The 19,628-nt window shown below is 47.2% G+C and overlaps 1 protein-coding gene across 3 annotated transcripts in view; it reads right to left on the bottom strand.

The window, feature by feature from the left end:
* CPEB1 (cytoplasmic polyadenylation element binding protein 1) overlaps positions 1–19,628 on the bottom strand; it is an 88,270-nt gene that overhangs the window by 28,547 nt on the left and 40,095 nt on the right. For all 3 annotated transcript variants that reach the window (XM_060260283.1, XM_060260284.1, XM_060260285.1), the window contains one exon: positions 3,334–3,551. In XM_060260283.1, the coding sequence (XP_060116266.1) occupies positions 3,334–3,551 (218 nt within the window). The remainder of the gene's footprint in view (positions 1–3,333; positions 3,552–19,628) is intronic.

Below are 19,628 nucleotides of genomic sequence, written 5' to 3'. Positions count from 1 at the left end.
AGCAATGGAAACCCTCATTCGAGGGGGAACAGGAGTAGCGATGGTACACCTGGCGATGTCTGGGAGATGGTGATCTGGAGAGTGAGGAATATTCATATCGACCCCTCTGGTAATAGTCCTGGTATTCACGGTAGACTGGAGAGTGTGAACGGAAATCACAACGTCGAACCGGTGAGCAGGATCGGACATGCTGGGTGGAAACCTGTGTCGACAACTCTCTGTAGAGAGAAGAAACTCTGATGTCTCAAAAGGATCCAGCCTGTAGCAAAGACCGGGGATGCTCCTGAGAGAAAGTCGGATCCGAACGGGGGTAGGGTTCAAGGATGTTGAATGGCACCACGCTATGGACTGAGGGCGAGCGAGATCGAACTGGTATAACCTCAACTGCAGCTGGGGAGTGAGGAGTGAGATGAGGCATATTGGAGATGACGTCAGAGGGCACCAAAAGCTCTGGTGGAACAAGAGGTTGGATCGGAACAGAGTGTGTGGAAACTGACGCCATCGATGTCGCTATAGCGGTCAAAGTGGTGGCCCTCGGGGAAGTCGTCGGAGTCGACCTTGTCAGATCGCGGGATTTCTTCGGGGCCGAGGCGGACGAATTGGTATGGTGAGACTTCTTCAAAGCCTTGTGGCCGGTGTTGGGAGTGCTTGAATGGTCTCTTGTCGGACTTATGCTTCTTGTGAAGTTGAGAAGCAGCCGACGCAGCCAAATCTCCTGCTCGGTGTGGGGGAGGCGGCGAATCAAAGCTGGGCATAGCCTGAAGAGATTTTTCGAGCAGGAAACTTTGAAGTCTGGCCGCTCGGTTTTTTCGCGCCTGTTTACCGAAGCTGGCGCAATGAGGGCAAGTATCTACCTGTTGAGTTTCACCCAAGCAGAAAAGACAGTACGAATGTCCGTCTGAAGTAGGGATTTTAGATCCACACCTCCGACATTTTTTGAAAGTAATTTTCCCTTCCATACGCTCTGAACAAGGGAGGGGAGAAAAATAGGGAAAGGAAAGCGCAGAAACAAGGGCTTTTAAAATTTTTTTTATAAGGATGAAAAATGATAGAAGTAAAGTAAGAGAAAAAGGAGATGAGCTGAGGAGAGAGGAACGCAGCAAGGTAGGTGTTGTCCGGGCGGCGGAAAGGAAGAAACTGAGTGGGAATGGCGCCTCCCGCTCGCTCCAGGCATGTGCAGTCGATGCCTGCTCCCCAGGGTGAACATAAAGCGTGCCAAAAACGCTCTAGGCGAGCTATTGGAGACTCCGAGGTATGGATCCGTTGCCTGCAGCAAGACCCATGTGTGGGACTGCACAGAGACCACGATGAAGATCAAGAAGCTGCCTTGTACTGAATCAGACCCTAGGGTCCATCAAAGTCAGTATTGTCTACTCAGACTGGCAGCGGGTCTCAAGCTGAGGTTTTTCACGCCTATTTGCCTGGACCCTTTTATAGTTGGAGATGCCAAGGACTGAACCTGGGACCTTCTGCTTACTAAACAGATGCTCTACTACTGAGCCACTGTTATATTTATGTTGTGAAAATACAATGAATTGTTAATTTAAAAAAAAAATACAGCTTGCGGCAATGAGTGCATGCCACAGTTCCTGACTTTAACCTTACTCAACTAGTTTAACAGGTATTTGAGCTATTTCTCCAAACACGGACTTTTCTGATGGAACCCCGCTGTGCCCAAAGTAACGGAATCTAATCTTGTGGAACTTCCATAGCTTAATATACATAATTATTAGGGAGTTAGGAAAGTCTGTTTCAGCACAAATGGGTATTACTGGATTACCTAGCTGATGCTCCAAACCTATGTTTTAAACAAGGGTGCACAATCTTCCAGCTAGCATTTTTTTTTTTTGGGTGGTGGTGGGGGGGGAATCACTGTTCTCATTTATGGTATGCTTCCAGCCTTCATGACTGCAGAAAAGCTTTTAAGCAGGATTAGTGCTTTTTTTGTAGGAAAAAACCCAGCAGGAGCTCATTTGCATATTAGGTCACACTGCCTGGCCTGGGAGCACGCGGCTGCCGCATGCTGGGTCAGATCAGCCAGAGCCTTGGCCAGTCCAGACAGAGCTCCACTCATGTATGCTCCAGCAGGGGGAAAAAAAGAAAAAAGCCCTGAGCAAGATCAGACTCTAAAGAAGAAAAAAAGCCCAAATTCCTTTTTCTATCCCAAAACAATGACAGTCCATCTATTTTTCAAAAGTCAAGTGAAATTCCAAATGACCACTGCCAAGTCAAGCAAAAGCTGCCCTATTAGCTGCACATGACAACTGTCAGGTTCATGTAGATGAATGCAACCTAAATATGCTCATGAACCATCACCACTTCGGTCCAATACATGTTCCTGACAGGACCTTTGGAAGCTCAGCAGGGTCTGCCCTGGTTAGCACTTGGATAGGAGACGGCCGAAGAACTCTAGGGTCAAGATGCAGAGGCAGGCAATGGCAAACCACCTCTGAATGTCTCTTGCCTTGAAAACCCTGTGAGGTTGCTGTAAATCAGTGGCAACGATGATCAAAATAAAATAATAGTTTCAGTATCAGGAACTCTTACCGAAGAGAGCAGCTACTGGAATTTTTGCAAGGGAGGGCTAAAATTTAATAGTTGCCAGATTTTTTGTTCAGTATGCAGTTTTATGCTTTTGGATTTTAAGATTGGGCCAGATCAGATCTCCCCACCCCCGCAGTTCATTTGCATATTAGGCTCCACCCCCGATGTAGCCAATTCTCCAAGAGCTTACAGGGTCTATTTAAGGTGTAAGCTTTCCTTGTCAGATACAATGAAATGGAATTTACCACTCCACACATATAAGCAGAGGTTGAACAGCAAATGGGCATGCAACATAATGAAGCAAACTGGCATACAACATAAGGAACTCTCTACCTTTTATGTAAAAACTGGTAGATTCCATTTCATTGTATCCGAGGGAGTGTGTGCACACGAAAGCTTGAATAAAACTTGATTGGTCTCAAAAGTGCCACTGGACTCAATCTTTGTTCTATTGCTTCGGACCAACATAACTAACTATCCTCTGAGGGTTGTTTTTTGGTAGCAGGAACTCCTTTGCCTATTACGCTACACACCCCTGATGTAGCCAATCCTCCAAGATCTTACAGGGCTCTTACTACAGGGCCTACTGTAAGCTCCAGTACTTAGGGGGTGTGGCCTTATATGCAAAGGAGTTCCTGCAACAAAAAAAGTCCTGTATTTTCTGATGTAGAGTTATAGTGTGTAATCTGGCACTCATTCATAGAATTGGTTTACAGCATTTCTTTTTTTAAAAAAGAGAGAAAGCACACAACTGCAGAGTCAAATCCTTTGCATTGCTTCCAAACTTACAATTAACTCTGAAAGGTGGTCAGAGCCTGAGCTGAATCCACTGGTGTCAGAGTCTGAAGGGCTGCTGGAGCGCGAATAGAGGAGTGAGCGGCTGCTGTCCAGGCGGGTGTTCCTCAGAGTTGGGGTCGAAAGATTGTCTGTCAGCTCGGAGCTGATGTGATCCAGAGGCAAGAAACCCAAGGGGGACTTCCCCAGAGGATTGCTAAGCATGTTAAGGACTGAAAAGCAAGACAAAAAGAATGATTCATGTGCATCTGATGTGTCAGCCACGGTTCCCTTTAACCAGACAATGCACCCATGCTCTCAGATTAGGGATAGACCTGCGCAGGCCTGGAATGCAGATGATAAGCACTCTCCCACTCAGCAAGCCTGAAAATAGTACTACTGTGTCTTCATCATACATAAAATTGAGCTAGCCGTGCTGAATTATTCCAAGACAGGCACACTGACATTCAACTTGCATGGATAGAAACGATGCTGAGAAATACACAGTTTTATTGGTCTCCCCATTGTGCTGGTCTGTCACTGCGCATGGCAACCCACCACCTGTGTTTTGAAGTGCATCAGGAGACAGAACTGCTGCACAGGCACAACGCATGCTCAAAAGAGCCCGTTTGGTGTAGTGGTTAAGTGTGTGGACTCTTATCTGGGAGAATCGGGTTTGTTTCCCCACTCCTCCACTTGCAGTTGCTGGAATGGCCTTGGGCCAGCTATAGCTCTCACAGACCTGTCCTTGAAAGGGCAGCTTCTGGGATTGCCCTCTCAGCCCCACCCACCTCACAGGGTGTCTGTTGTGGGGGGAGAAGATATAGGAGATTGTGAGCCGCTCTGAGTCTCTGATTCAGAGAGAAGGGTGGGGTATAAGTCTGCAATTCTTCTTCTTCAAGGCCTATCCCGGAAAGTGTAGATCAAATGACTTCAAATTCCTCTGGACCTTGGATCTACTTGTCACACCCACCAAGTGGCAGTGCAAGAACCATCCCCACTGCAAGCACGACAGGAAGTTGCATCTCGAGGCACGGGACAGGAAGAGGAGGAGCCAACATAATGACCTCACCAGCAAGGAGAGAGACTCTATGCCACAGGTAAGCATGGAGCAGTGGAAGACTGGCTGATAGGAGCAGCCAGGTTAGGCAAGAGAGAGCAAAGGCAAGGAAGAGTTTCCATAGGAAAAGTCTCTCTGGACTTATCTGTCTCTCTAAAAATGAGTCACCTTGCCAAACCTCTGCTCGTCAAAACGCGTATGTGCAGAAAGAGGACCAGCACCTTTGTATTCTGCACACGTACAGAAGCATCAAGTCCTTCCAAAAGAGGAAGCCCCCCCCCCACCCATAAATGATAAGAGTAGCTTTGTAGGTAAGGCTCCTGGCCCACAAGTGGAAACCACTATAGTAACTAGATAACCAGCTATACCAGGGGCGACCAAACTTGCTTAACATAACAGCCACATATAATAAATGTCAGGTGTTTGAGAGCCACAAGACATGAATGACAGATGTTTGAGGGAAGGAAGGAAGGAAGGCAAATAGATGGGGAGAGAGAAGTGGAAAGAAAGCAACTTTAATTTTAAATGGCTTGGCTTGGAGAAGAGATTTAAAAATGCTTTCCCCAAGATCGCTGACAGGGAGCTTATAGAGCCACACAATGTGTGTGAAAGAGGCACATGTGGCTCACGAGCCGCAGTTTGGCCACCCGAGCTACACCGATTCACTTGAAGCCATTGCTACAAAGCTACAGACAGAAGTGAGGAATGCCCACTGCCCAGGAACTAAGTGCAGACATCAAGCAGTATAGGAATCCCTCACATGTCCATCTTGAAAGCATACCAATACCTCTCCATTTCTTCGTCATTCTGTCAACATGGGGCTATTCTGAAGCAAGTGCCCAGCAGAGGCAGTTACAGTTAAACAAGCACAGCCATCTTCTGTAGCATTTTGAGCTCGAAGGCAAGAAGGGACAAAGGGCAGACCCTCTTTTCAAAAGAGGCAGTTCTTCCAAAGCAGATCTCACACGTTCTCTTTTCCCTCCCACACCTACAACACTCTCTGCGCTCACACAGCAGTGCCTGGCCAGCCACCAACCACCTACTGAAGATTCCCTGTTCCAGCTAAAGCCCTGCAGAGTTTTGTTTTGAAAAAGCAAGCAGGCTGCCAAGATCCGGGCATTTCCCTTTACGAACAGAGACAAACAAAAGCTTCCTTGTGCGAAAAGCCTTGAGCAGAGGTGTCAAACTCATTTGTTATGAGGGCCAAATCTGACATAGATGAGATTTCGTCAGGCCAGGCTGTGTGTGTCGTAAGATGCAATACCAGGGAGCGGAGATAGCAACTTTATAAAGGACACAGACAAACACAATTAAAGAGTTTTTAAAAACTTAAAATAAAACATGCTTAAAACATTAGCACTTTTTGGTCTTAATGGTGCTCTCTTTGTATCTATCTATCCCCATGCAAGCCAGGGAGCTGGGCAAAGGAAGCTCTGGCTCTTTCCATCCTTCCCAGGGGACCTGGAGGGAGAAGAGCCTCAGCCAACAGAAGGAAGAGAGGCTTGGCTCAGTAGCTCTGCTGTGCGATTGAGAGAGCTTGCCAAAGCAAGCTATCCCTTCCACCTGTTTACCAAAGGAGGAGCCTCAGCCAGTGGAGAAAATGGAGGCTTTGCTCTGTAGTTCCTGAGCGATTCAGCAAGCCTGGCAAAGCAAGCTGTGATGCAGAAGGAAGCAAGAGAAAGGAAGAAGGAAGCAGATGACAGCCAGCGGCTTGGGGGCCTGACAAGAGCTCCCAGACCACATGTTTGACACTCCGGCCTAGAGGCTTTACAGCTGGGTAACAGCTAGTTAACCAAAAGAGGAGACAAGTTGGTAAAGACCTGCAAAGCCTCATGAATGTCACCTCTTGTTGCTAGCTCTCATGAGCTCAAAGATGTTCTTGGAAACATGCAATGGCCTCAAGCCACTGTAATGTTTAGGAGGGTTAGCTCTGGTTAGTACTTGGATGGGAGATAGTCAAGGAAGCCCAGGGTTGCTCTGCAGAGGCAGGAAACTGCAAACTACCACTGCACATCTCTTGCCTTGAAAGCCCTATGGAGGTCACTGTAAGTCGGCTGCAACCTGACGGCACTTCCACCCACCACTATCAGTGTTCCATCTAAGCTAAGTTAGAGTGAGCTAGCTCACAGGTTTTTAGCCTCCAGCTCACACATTTTTGCCTTAGCTCAGGAAAAATGCCCCCAGAGCACATTAATTTATGCAACAGCTCACAACTTTCATGCCAGTAGCTCACGACTTTAAAACCAGTAGCTCACAAAGTAGAATTTCTGCTCACAAAACTCTGCAGCTTAGAGGGAACATTGACAACTACTCATTTGGGCAGGCAATGGCCAACACCTCCATTAGTCTCTTGCCTTGAAAACCTTATAGCAGGGGTGGCCAACGGTAGCTCTCCAGATGTTTTTTTGCCTACAACTCCCATCAGCCCCAGCCAGCATGGCCAATGGCTGGGGCTGATGGGAGTTGTAGGCAAAAAAAAAACATCTGGAGAGCTACTGTTGGCCACCCCTGCCTTATAGGGTTGTCATAAGTTGGCTGCGATTGGATGGTACCTTCTACCACCGATGTTTAGGAACTGGAGTTTCTGAATACACCAAGATTATATGGTCACTGAGCCCTGGCCATCACACACTCCTCATTTTGCCCACCCAGCAAGTCTACATGCAAAGTTTCACAAAAACTCAAAAACACACACGTTCAAAGACAACGTATGCCACCTGTGCTTTAATGAGAGTTCTCTGAGTGGTAAAGCTGCAGTACTGCAGTTGGAGGCCTCTGCTTATGACCTGAGTTCGATCCCAGTGGAAGCTGGTTCAGGTAGCGGCTCCAGGTTGACTCAGCCTTCCATCCTTCCGAGGTCGGTAAAATGAGTACCCAGTTTGCTGAGGGGGGAAGCGTAGATGACTGGGGAAGGCAATGGCAAACCACCCCGTAAAAAGTCTGCCGTGAAAACAACGTCACCCCAGAGTCGAAAACGACTGGTGCTTGCACAAGGGACTACCTTTACCCTTATGCTACTGTAAGGCTGCTAAACCCACTGCATGCTGTATCTGGTGAGGGCAACACAACATAACAGCAGGCTTGTGGCTACCGGGTCATACAACAGCCCCTTAACACAGCAATTTCACAATCTGATCGTGATTTCAGGACAACAAGTAGTGATGGCTAATTTAGGTTTCCTGAGCACAGAAATCCAGAGAGACTTTCATTTAAAAAAAAAAAAAAACACCCTCCTGGCTGTTGACTTCCTGGCGCCTCTTAGGACAGTTACAGCAAGCACAACAGCGAACTCTGGGGAGATTTATATGGCTCACCCAGTACACAGGTGGCAGCAGCTCTTGTTCTGAAGATCCTCAGGGATCGATTACTGTGCAACATCCAAGTTTAGCATCAACTCAGCATCTTTATTAGGGTGTTAAAGCTCTGCTTGCAACTCTTCCCCTCATCCAAAGTAGCTTTTCTGAATAAAGGAATTCAGTCTTACTGGAGATAACTCAAATTCCCTTATCTTCCTCCCACTGGACATTTCGTCAGAGAAACCTGGTGGTGGGAAGGGAATGACAACAGTGACTCACAGTCAAGTCAGACACATCCCAAGAAGGCATCCCTCTGGGAGCAACAACAAAATGGCTGCCACAGCTGCCCCCCCCCCACCCTACACACAGAGGAAGCCTAACTGCGAGGAGTCATTGAAACAATACATTGGGGAAGAGGAGTGGCAGGGAAAAAAAACCAGCCCTGTGGTGGCAACAGCTGCCAAAATGACACTTAAATCCACACAGTCAATCCCATCCCCACTGGTCAATCAGAAGCCTGGCTGGGAAGAGCCCGCCCACTTTCTGAAAATGATAGGCACCAAGAACAGTGTCACTGTGTTGGGGACCCTGGCGTAGATAATATTGATACTGCCAGATCAAAGATGTGCCTCAGCCTAAGGAAGCTTCATGTGTACTCAGGTACCATTCTGTACCTCTTCTCAAGACCAGATTAGAATCTCTGAAACAGTTTTTACGACAACCCCAAGCACACGATATCCAATTTTGACATTCTAACAACTGAAGGAGTGATAAAGCAATACCATGCCTTCACTGGAAACATGGAGGCTTAACTCACAGTAAGGGTCTTCCACATTTTCCCTACTTTAATCTTTCCACAAATTTAACTAGGCCTGTGGCTACGGTGGGGCCCACAGGGGTCCAGCCCCTCCACCCTTGCCCATTTGTAAACAACCTGGCCTCACTATTTACTGCCACCACTGCTTTCTCAGCAGGGCTGCTGCTGCTTTGGCCCCGAGTCCAGTTCTCTACTTAATGGGCTCCCTTCTCTTTTCCAGCTGGCAGGCTGTGGCAGTGGCTGTGTAGGTGCCAGGTGTGCCATCCAAGATGGCGGACGAGCTAATCACGTTCGGGGAGGGGGGGCTGTTGCAGAGCTGCTGGCAGATGGGCAGCCACACCGTTGTGCCTTCAAGAGCCTCAACAGTGAGCCAACTGGGAGGGGGCCTCCCCCTGGCTGGGGAACAGTCCTGCAGCACAGCCTAGTGGCTAGCCCCATGGAGGTACTCAAAAGGCTGCTTGCTGAGCCCAGAGGTGGTGGTGGTTTATTAAAGGGTTTAAAGGGTGATTAACACACGGAATTCACTGCCACAGGAGGTGGTGGTAGCTGCAAGCACAGATAGCTTCAAGAGGGGATTGGATAAACTTCTGGAGCAGAGGTCCATCAGTAGCTATTAGACACAGGGTATTGATGGAACTCTGTCTGGGGCAGTGATGCTCTGTATTCTTGGTGCTTGGGGGGGGGGGCAACAGTGGGAGGGCTTCTAGTGTCCTGGCCCCACTCATGAACCTCCTGATGGCACCTGGGTTCTTTGGCCACGGTGGGATACAGAGTGTTGAACTGGATGGGCCATTGGCCTGATCTAACATGGCTTCTCTTATGTTCTTATGGACCTGGGCTCATTTCCCTGAGGAGAAACGGCCGAGAGAAAGCTGAGTGGGTGGGCAGAGGGTACGAGCAGACAGCAGCACACGGGGGCGTATGAGAAGGCCTGCAATGTCCACGCTGCTGATAAGAGGCAGGCAAAGCACCCCTGAATATTTCTTGCCTTGAAAACCCTACAGGGTCACCCATAATTTGGCTTTACAGCACTTTCCATCACCACCATCCATTTGGGCATGACCTCTATTTCTTAAAGCTACATTTTCTTCCCTTTTTACCATCACCTTCTTTCTACCTATTTAACCTCCCTGAGGTTAAGGCTCTGTCTAATCTGCAATCCACATTTCATCTGAGCCTCAATTATTTTGCTTTTTATAAATCAGCTTCCTGAAGGAGCTGGATTCTCCCAACTCGCCCTTTCATCCTCCTTTGAAACTAGAAACAAAAAACAACATTTGACTATTAACATCAAAGAGCTAACAAAGCTCTTAACAGGGATCCCTAGAAAGTAAAGTAAAGATGCAAAGGAAGCAAGAGAGAAGAAAAAACAATAGAAATTAAGAGACCCAAGTGAATTCTTTGCATCCACCTGCTCTGCATGTGGAGAGCCAGTTTGGTGTAGTGGTTAAGTGTGGGACTCTTATCTGGGAGAACCGGGTTTGATTCCCCACTCCTCCACTTGCACCTGCTGGAATGGCCTTGGGTCAGCCATAGGTCTGGCATAGGTTGTCCTTGAAAGGGCAGCTGCTGTGAGAGCCCTCTCCAGCCCCACGCACCTCACATGGTGTCTGTTGTGGGGGTGGAAGGTAAAGAAGATTGTGAGCTGCTCTGAGACTCTTTGGAGTGAAGGGTGGGATAGAAATCCAATATCTCCTTCTTCTTCTGCAAATCTAAGGCACAAACAGGTGAAGGATTCAGAGGCAGAATTCACATCTCTTATGCAGGTCCCAGTTACAACCTCTAGAAGAAGGGCTGAGGAAAACCTTCACCAGTGATCCTGGAGAGCTGCTACGCCAAAATAAAGAGCTTTGGGCAGACTCCAAAGAAGGGAGCTCGTCTCTTTAAACAGAGTGCCAACTGGTCACAGAAACCAGCTAATATTTATCGAAGACTGTTCCAGAGAGTAGCTTTGTTGATCTGAAGTAGAAGAGGTAGACTGAAGTCTAGCAGCACCTTTGTGGATGCTCTAATCTGAATGGCCCAGACTAGCCCAATCTCATCAGATTGCGGAAGCTAATCAGCTTTGGTTAGTATTTGGATGGGAGGAAGTCCCCAAGGACTTCCTTGGGAGTCCAGAGTCGCTCTGTAGAGGCAGGCAATGGCAAGCCACCTTTGAACTCGCTTGCCTTGAAAATCCTACAGCAGGGGTGGCCAAGCTTGCTTAACATAAGAGCCGCATAGAAAAAACATCAGATGTTTGACAGCGGATGGGAGGGGAAGGGAGGAAGGAGATATTGGATTTATTTCCACCCTATACTCAGAGTCTCAGAGTGGTCACAATCTCCTCTACTCCCCCCCCCCAACAGACACCCTATGAGTTAGGTGGGGCTGAGAGAGCTTTTACAGCAGCTGCCCTTTCAAGAACAACTCTGTGAGAGCTATGGCTGACCCAAGGCCATTCCAGCAGGTGCAAGCGGAGGACTGGGGAATCAAACCCGGTTCTCCCAGATAAGAGTCCACGCACCTAACCACTACACCAAACTGGAAGGAAGGAAAATAGATTTGGGGGGAAAGAGAGGTGGAAAGAAAGCAACTTTAAAAGCTTTCTCCAAGCTGCTGGCTTGGCAAAGTGATTTAAAGAGACAAATGCCTTCTCCAAACTAGCCAATGGGGTGGGGTAGGGGTTTCAAGAGCCACACGTGGGTGTAAGAGCCACATGTGGCTCCCGAGCTGCAGTTTGGTCACACCTGCCCTACATGATCACCATAAGTCAAGCTCTGTTGCTGTTGTTTGGTCGCACAGTCAAGTCTGACTCTTTGTGACCCCATGGACCAAGTCATGCCAGGCCCTCCTGTCTTCCACCATCCTCCGATGTCTGCTCAAATTTGTGTTAGTTACATCAGTCATGCTGTCCAGCCATCTCAAGTCAAGCTCTGATGGCAAAACAAAAGGAAAGCATTTTAGAGGTATGAGCTTTTGACAGTCAAATCTTTGACGGTACCTGATGAAGGGAGTTTTGACTTTTGAAAGCTCATGCCCCAAAAATCTGGCTGGGCTCTAAGGTGCCACGGGACTCAAATCTAGCTATTTATTGAAGGATGTCAGTAGCTCCAATTTCTTACAATCACAAAATCTACTAGCTTCACATCTACTCCTATGCATGGAAACTAGCTGTCGTCCAATGGAACCTGAAAATAAATTGTTAAACCAGTGATATTCATTGGCTTTGGAGCTACTCGTGTCTCTTTGACATGCCACCTGTGGCTCTTCTGAATCCTGTTCCCCACTTTTCAGGAAAGCATGTGGGGCTTGTGGCGGCTTCCACTTTGAAACCAGAGGAACAAAGAAGCCATAAGCCTCATACTGTAGGAAGCACTATGGACTTCTTAAACAGTACATCACAGTGATTTGGAAGTGCAATGAAGGGGTTGAAAATGGGGGGAAAAGCAGTTTCCCTCAAAAGCAGCTCAACTACACTTTGCTAAACCAATGCAAGCGTGTTTGTATGAATGGGTAAATAAATCCCGCTAGCGTCCAGTTACTAAAACGGGTCTGTCTGAAATGACAGGAGAAACATCCATTAGGAACCAGTTACTAAAATCGAATACAAAGGTAGTCTGAAAAGGGTCTAAGGCAGGGGGTGGCCAAACGATGCCCAGGAGCTACATGTGGTTCTTTCACACATACTGTGTGGCTCTTGAAGCCCCCAACATCCCATTGGCCAGCTTGGAGAAGGCATTTCTCTCTTTAAATCACTTCTCCAAGCCAAGCCAGTCAACAGCCTAAAGAAGACATTTAAAGTTACTTTATTTCCACCTCTCCCTCCTTTCATCTATTTTCCTTCCTTCCCTCCCCTTTCCCCATCTTATCTTCCTCCCTCCCTCGTCTTGTGGCTCTCAAACATCCGACGTTCACATCTTACGGCTATCAAACATCTGATGCTTATTCTATGTGGCTCTTATATTAAGCAAGTTTGGCCACCCCTGCGCATTTACAGTTACAGTTGCTTTCTTTCCACCTCTCCTTCCCCCCATTTGCTTTCTTTCCACCTTTCTCACCACCCTTCCTTTCCGTTCTTGAACGTCTAGTGCTCTTGTCTTGTGGCTCTCAAACATCTGACATTTATTTTATGTGGCTCTAACTTTAAGCAAATTTGGCCACCCCTGGTTTAACCTAATGGTTTAATCACAGAGGCCTGACAGCTCGAAACTTGAGAAGAAGCTTTTCCCCTCCCATTACTGCAGCACCACTGTTCTATTTCCACAGCCCTGGCTAAGAACATCAGCTACGTGAAAGCAGACAGGCTGTCTCAAGAGATCCACTGTTATGAGCTAGTAGAAACTGAATAGCTAACAAATCTGGCTCGTTCAGAGATGACGATAAGGCACCAACTAACAGGGCACAGAGGATGATCCTTGAGGTTTACATGCCTACATGCTTGCAGCACAAAACACAACAATGTCCTACAGTTCTTGCAATAAGGTCCGAGGAGTTTGTATGCGTGAGGCTAGATGCCAATTTTAGACTGGCCTATTATCTGGATTCCAGGACCAGCATCGCACAGCACTGCAAAAAGGCCCCTGAGAACACACACAGCTGATTTTTCTCAGCGTGAGCCTGAAAAGAAATAATGAACAGCCACGGCTTTGCACAGGTTTTGGAGGGGTGCAAGTACTTGAACTCGCAGCTCTCCTGCGTGCACGCTTCCTAATCCAGAGAGCGACCTCCCAGGAGGAGAATGAAGCCAGGGCTTCTTTGCTACCAGACACAATTCTTCTGCTCTGCCCGAGAACAGCCACTCCTTAAAAGCTGGCGGAGGGCCAGACATCACCCTTTGTGACTCAGCTGTTTTAATCAACGCAGCTGAGACCTTCTATCTATGGGGAAAGACTAGGATTCCTCTCCCCACCCTTTATCAGATCAAAAAGCACAGAGAACACTTCCTTCCATGGAGAGATGCATTCAGGAGGCAAAAGGTATGGAAAAGGAGCAAAAGATAAGAAAAAGGAGCACTCCAGATGAGAAATCCTCCCTGCTATAACTGAACACTCTTTCCCCTACACCTCTTTCTCTCCCAAAGGCATTGAGCAAAAATAGCAACACAGTGAAGGAACAAAACATGCAGAAAAGGAAAGACCAGCTTGCCAGCAAAGCTAGGTTAACAAAACTAGATGGTGCATATTAAAGCAACCAGTCGAACTGGCATCACCCGGAGTTAATAGTGAGACAGGCAGCCCAATAAATGGAAACACGGAACGGCAACAATACACTATATACCAGGGATCCCCAATCTTTCTGAGCCTATGGGAGCACATCTGGAATTCAGGGACACGGGGTGGTGGCTCCAAATGCAAAATGGCTACCACAGGAGGTGAAGTCAAACATATGCATACACAGAGGAAGCTCAAGTCCAGAGGACAAGAGGGGCAATATTAAAAAATGCACTTGGAAATACGAGGGAGAGGGAAAGAACAGAACCGACACTGTGTTGGCAGCCACACCAAAACGATGTCCTCTCCAGTGCCTAATCAGAAGGTTTGCTGCACACCTGGCCTCACCTACTTCTAAAAACACTTGGGGGGGGGGGGTGCCAGGAAAAATGACTTTGGGCACCATGTCAGGGAACCCATTATATACTGACAGCCCACCCCCATTCCTAGTGGTCCTTTGCAGGTCTATTCAGAAACAAAGAGTTCAAATGGAGTTGCAAAAAGGGTGATTAACACATGGAATTCATTGCCACAGGAGGTGGTGGCAGCTACAAGCGTAAGCAGCTTCAAGAAAGGATTGGATAAACATATGGAGCAGAGGTCCATCAGCGGCTACACTCTGTCTGGGGCAGTGATGCTCTGTATTCTTGGTGCTGCGGAGGGGGGGCAACAGTGGGAGGGTTTCTAGTGTCCTGGCCCCACTGATGGACCTCCTGATGACACCTGGTTTTTTGGCCACCGTGTGACACAGAATATTGGGCTGGATGGGTCACTGGCCTGATTCAACATGGCTTCTCATGTTCTTATGTAAGGTTGCTTGGAAGCATTTACAGAGAACATCTTGTCTTCCCACAGAGAGTATGATGCACTGCTGTATGACAACATCAGATGTGCAAAGGCCACATGTTTCCAAGCTGAACCTAGCTGAGCCCATGGCACACAAGAGGAAGGCAGCTAGAATGCAAAGCCAGTGTGGAGAATTTTTTACACCTGGCGCTACCAGCCTCCAGGTGAAAAAGCTGCAGAACTCTCAGGATTAAAACTGATTCTCCAGACAACAGAGATCAGTTCCCTTGGTGGAAATGGCTGCATCGGAGGAGGGACTCTATGGGATTATACAGAGATAAGCAGGGCTCTTTTTTTGTAGCAGAAACTCCTTTGCATATTAGGCCACACACTCCTGATATAGCCAATCTTCCAGGAGCTTACAGTAGGCCCTGTGCTAAGAGTCCTGTAAGCTCTTGGAGGATTGGTTACATCAGAAGGGTGTGGCCTAATATGTAAAGGAGTTCCTGCTACTAAAAAAGCCCTGCTTGAGTTATGCTAATATGAAGCCCCCCCCCCCCAATTAATGTTGCTTTAATGCTGTTCACATTAAAAATACAACGTTAGGGAGACTCTGCAGAGCTCTTGCCTCACCTATGGCCGCCTTAAAGAATTAGAACTCGGTGGAACAGTCTTCAAGTCAGGACCCTGAAGGCCACTCTCCTCTCCAAACTGTCCCCCAGGCTCCACCCCTTAAATCTTCAGGTATTTCCTAAGGGGGAGCTGGCATTCGTAATTATACCACAATTTTTTGGGGGGGGGAGGGGAGCATTCCTTTGCCTTTTGCGTCGAATCAGGAATGGCTTGGGGACTAAGATATATGCAGAGCAGACTGTGATATGGTGAAATCTGAGTCCGGTGGCCCAACAAGATTTTTAGGGGATAAGCTTTTTGAGAGTCAAAGTTTCCCTTATGAAGGAAAGCTCAAACTCAGAAAACCTTGTTGTATCTAAGGTGCTACTGGGCTCCAATCTAGCTATTTTACTAGCCCAGCACAGCTACCCTCTGAAATTATCTTACAAGGTAAAGGACCTGTAGGGAGGAAGTGAAGGAGGAGATTCCACTGAAGGGGGGTCCTACAACCCACAGATCCTCAAGTTTCTAGCAATGAATGCTCACGGTACAGAGAGCACCGGAAGAGAGAGGAGATACCCTGCACAAGCATTTTCATATTCTACTGCAAGGAAATCCAGCACCACATCTGTTAAGCCCAAATCTAAACTTCTTCCCTAGCAGCGTTTGAGACAGAAAAAGAATCAAAGCAGAGGCAGACAGCCGTAGCCATGCAGAGATTAAATTTCTGCAGGTTCTTACAAAAAAACAACAACAAGAGCCTTTGGCAGATGCTGACTGCACGATGCCAAGAGTTCTTCCCATAACAAAGAATGGTAAAGGGAACCGGACTTGAGTTAGCTGTCTCAAGAAATCAAGTCTTATGTGAATTGCAAGCAATACCTCTAATTAGGAGCAGCAGGTAGTCCTTTTACACAACACAGGAGCCAGAATGCATTCAATGACAGGAAAACAAGTCTCAGAAAATAACTCTTTGTACAAAATATATAGGGGACAGTTGAATTCCTCACAGCCGAAGCTAGGTACCAGTAGCATTAAGATGCTGGACAGGCAGAGAAAGTGCTGATTGACAAGGATTATAGACATCAGCAGTCTGTAAACCATGAGGCCCTAATCTGGATAGCCCAGGCTAGCCGGATCTCTTCAGATCTCAAAAGCTAAGAAGGATCAACCCTTGCTAGTATTTGGGATGGACCCAGGGCTGGCTCTTCCACTAGGCAAACTAGGCATTTGCCTAGGGCGCTGGCCTTAGAGGGGTGCCAAATTAGGCGACCCGACCTTTTTGTTTAAAAAAAATCCATCCCCTCCCCAAATCGCTGCTGTCTTCCCCCCACTGCCGCCACTTCTCACCGTCCCCTTCCCCGAATCACTGCTTTCTTCCCCCTGTTGCCGCCGCTAAATGCAGAATGGGTCTAGGTCAGGGGTGGCCAAACTGTAGCTCGGGAGCCACATGTGGCTCTTTCACATGTATTGTGTGGCTCTTGAAGCCACCACCACCACATCGACTGGCTTGGAGAAGGCATTTCTCTCTTTCAATTACTTCTCCAAACCAAGCCAGTCGGTGGCTTGAAGAATGCATTTAAAGTTAGCTTTCTTTTCACCTCTCCCTCCCTGCTCCCTCCCCTTTCTTCCTTTCCACCACCACCACCACCACCATCACTATCTATCTGCCTGCTCTCAAACATCTGGTATTCACATCTTGTGGCTCTCAAACATCTGGCATTTCTTTTATGTGGCTCTTAGGTTTGGCCACCCCTGGTCTAGGTTTTTATACCCTCCTTTTCTCCACCTTAAGAAGTCTCAGTACAATTGCCTTCCCTTCCTCTCCGCAGCAAAAGCACCTTCTGAGCAGTGTTCCGTCTAAGTTGAGTCAGTGTGAGTTAGCTCATTTTTTTAGCCTCCAACTCACACATTTTTCATCTCAGCTCAGGAAGGATGGTCACAGAGCAAACTAATTTATGCAGTAGCCAAATTGCTTGCTCACAATTTTAATGCCAGTAGCCCACAAAGTAGAAATTTTGCTCGTAGCTTAGAAAGAGCATTGCTTGTGGGACAGGGGAAGCTGAGAGAGCTCGGAGAAAACTGTGACTGACCCAAGGTCACCCAGCAGGCTTCACGTGGAGGAGGAGGTGTGAAATCAAACCCGGTTCTCTAGATTAGAATCTGCTGCTTTTCACCTCCCTCACGCTGGATCTCAATCCCTATGGGACTCCCATAAGTAAACTGTGACTTGACAGTGAAAACAAAGCCCCCCCATATAGACACACACAAAACTGAGATAGGGGGAACATTCACAAGATCTTTTTGTCCAATGATGGGCTCTAGTCATATATTACTGGAATACAGTTTAACCAAAATAGATGCTTGAAGTGCTGATTTCCATTTAAAGGATTGGAAGGTTGGGTTTCTATGCATATGCCTTTTATCTGAATTTAGTTTGCTTACCTTTATTATTTATATTTAGAGAAATCCTTATAGTGTAATTAATGTAGATCTTGAACAGTGTTCTTCTGCCCCTCCTCCCAAATTTTGGTAATTAAAAAAAATGTATTGAATGGGAAAACAAACTAACAGCAACTTTTAACTATATTAGGCAAATTATAAAGGTAAAGTAAAGGTAGTCCCCTGTGCAAGCACCAGTCGTTTTCGACTCTGGGGTGACGTTGGTTTCGTAACATTTTCTTGGCAGACTTTTTACAGAGTGGTTTGCCATTGCCTTCCCCAGTCATCTACACTCCCCTCCCCCCCCCCAGCAAGCTGAGTACTCATTTTACCGACTTCAGAAGGACGGAAGGTTGAGTCAACCTGGAGCCAGCTACCTGAACCAGATTCCACTGGGATCGAACTCAGGTCATGAGCAGAGGGCTCCGTCTGCAGTACTGCAGCTTTACCACTCTGCACCATGGGGGTCTCGAAATTATAGAGCAGTCCAAAACAAAATTTGTACACCCTTCTAAGTCTAACGGGGTCAATAGGCTTAGAATGATGCAAGTCTACTTACAGAATTGACCCACACTCCAACCAGCAAAGAAGTTGCAAGCAGCTGCTGAGAAGCAAAAACTATGAATAGACTCAACACAAAACAGTGTGGAACCCTTCTCGATCAGGGGAGTCAAAACTCATTTGTTATGAGGGCCAGATCTGACATAAATGAGACCTTGTCAGGGCTTGTGTGTCATAAAATGTAACGCCACGTTGCGAAGACATACACTTTATAAAGGACACAAACACAATTAAAGATTTTTTTTAAAAAAAACCCTCTAAATAAAACATGCTTAAAAAATTAGCACTCTTGCAATATTTTCTTTAACAGTCTCTGATAACTGAAGGAAGCAAGAGAGAGGGGGAAGGAAGCAGATTTGCTCGCAAGCCTGATCAGAACCCTCCGAGGCCTGATTCGTATCCTGAGCCACACCGGCACAAGAAACTAAGTGTGGTTCTATTAGACTTCTGTTATTCCTAATGTTTTAATGTTTTAACTGTGTTAAATGCTTAAACTTAATTTTTATGTTGGATTTTATGTTGTGAGCCGCCCTGAGCCACTTGGTGGGAAAGGCGGGATATAAATAATAAATAAACTAAACTAACTCCCACTCTAGTTCATGGATTGTCAAGGAGACTAAAGATCATGGCTTGAAAGACACCTTCCCCACACCTGAAGAAGAGTTCTGAAGTATATTGTTTTTGGTTGGTTTCAATAAAAGGTATAGCTTTGGTTTTTATGAAAGGTTTGATGAATACACTTCTAAGGAAAGTTACTTATGCGAACAGCACAAGTGCCTGTTGCCCATGACAGAATCTATAGGAATGGGCATTGTCTTTCCCCAGAGGACATTCATAGATTCCATTTTGTATTATTTCCGTACACAAATAGCTCATACTCCTGTACAAAGCACTTGTACACCAAGCAGAAGCTAAAGGAGGTCTCTGTTACCCAAAACACACATCTTGGTCAAGATAAACCCCCTCATTTCCCATGTATGCTTTAGCGCCAACACAGGACATAACGGGCCCCTGCTTAAACAAACAAGTTAGAAATGCTCATTTTAAGAGTTATACCCTGCCTTTCCCATGGCTCAAGTCCACTTTCATCTATGTAAAGCACTGTCAAGTCGAAGGCAACTTACAGAGACCCCCTAGGGCAGGGTTTCCCAAACTACCGCCCCACCCCGGCCTGTTTTTTTCCCCGTAGTCCAGGCAGAGGATGATCAGGGAGCGATACTGAAACTGTGCGCTGGCCTGGAGCTTTCCCCACTCTCTCTGACGTTTCCGAACATCAGAGAAGGACAGGGGAGGGCTTCTACCCAGTGCGTAGTCTCTGTAGCACTCTGAGTGTCCACCTGGAGGACGCTCAGAGTGCTACAGTTGGTGGTGGCATGGGGGGTAGGGGCTGGAGCATGCAGTGCCAAAGATAAATAGAGAGGGAGGGGGCTGTCGGGCCGCCCCTGGCAACCCGGCGTTGAGGCTTGCGTGGCCCGGTACTGGGTCGTGACCCTGCAAATGGGAAACGCTGCCCTAGGGTTTTCAAGATAAGAGACAGATGTTGT

Source organism: Heteronotia binoei, chromosome 19, assembly GCF_032191835.1.
Source record: "Heteronotia binoei isolate CCM8104 ecotype False Entrance Well chromosome 19, APGP_CSIRO_Hbin_v1, whole genome shotgun sequence".
NCBI lineage: Eukaryota > Metazoa > Chordata > Lepidosauria > Squamata > Gekkonidae > Heteronotia > Heteronotia binoei.
Note: the sequence above shows the minus strand (reverse complement) of the source record. Positions and strands in the feature narration are given on the sequence as shown.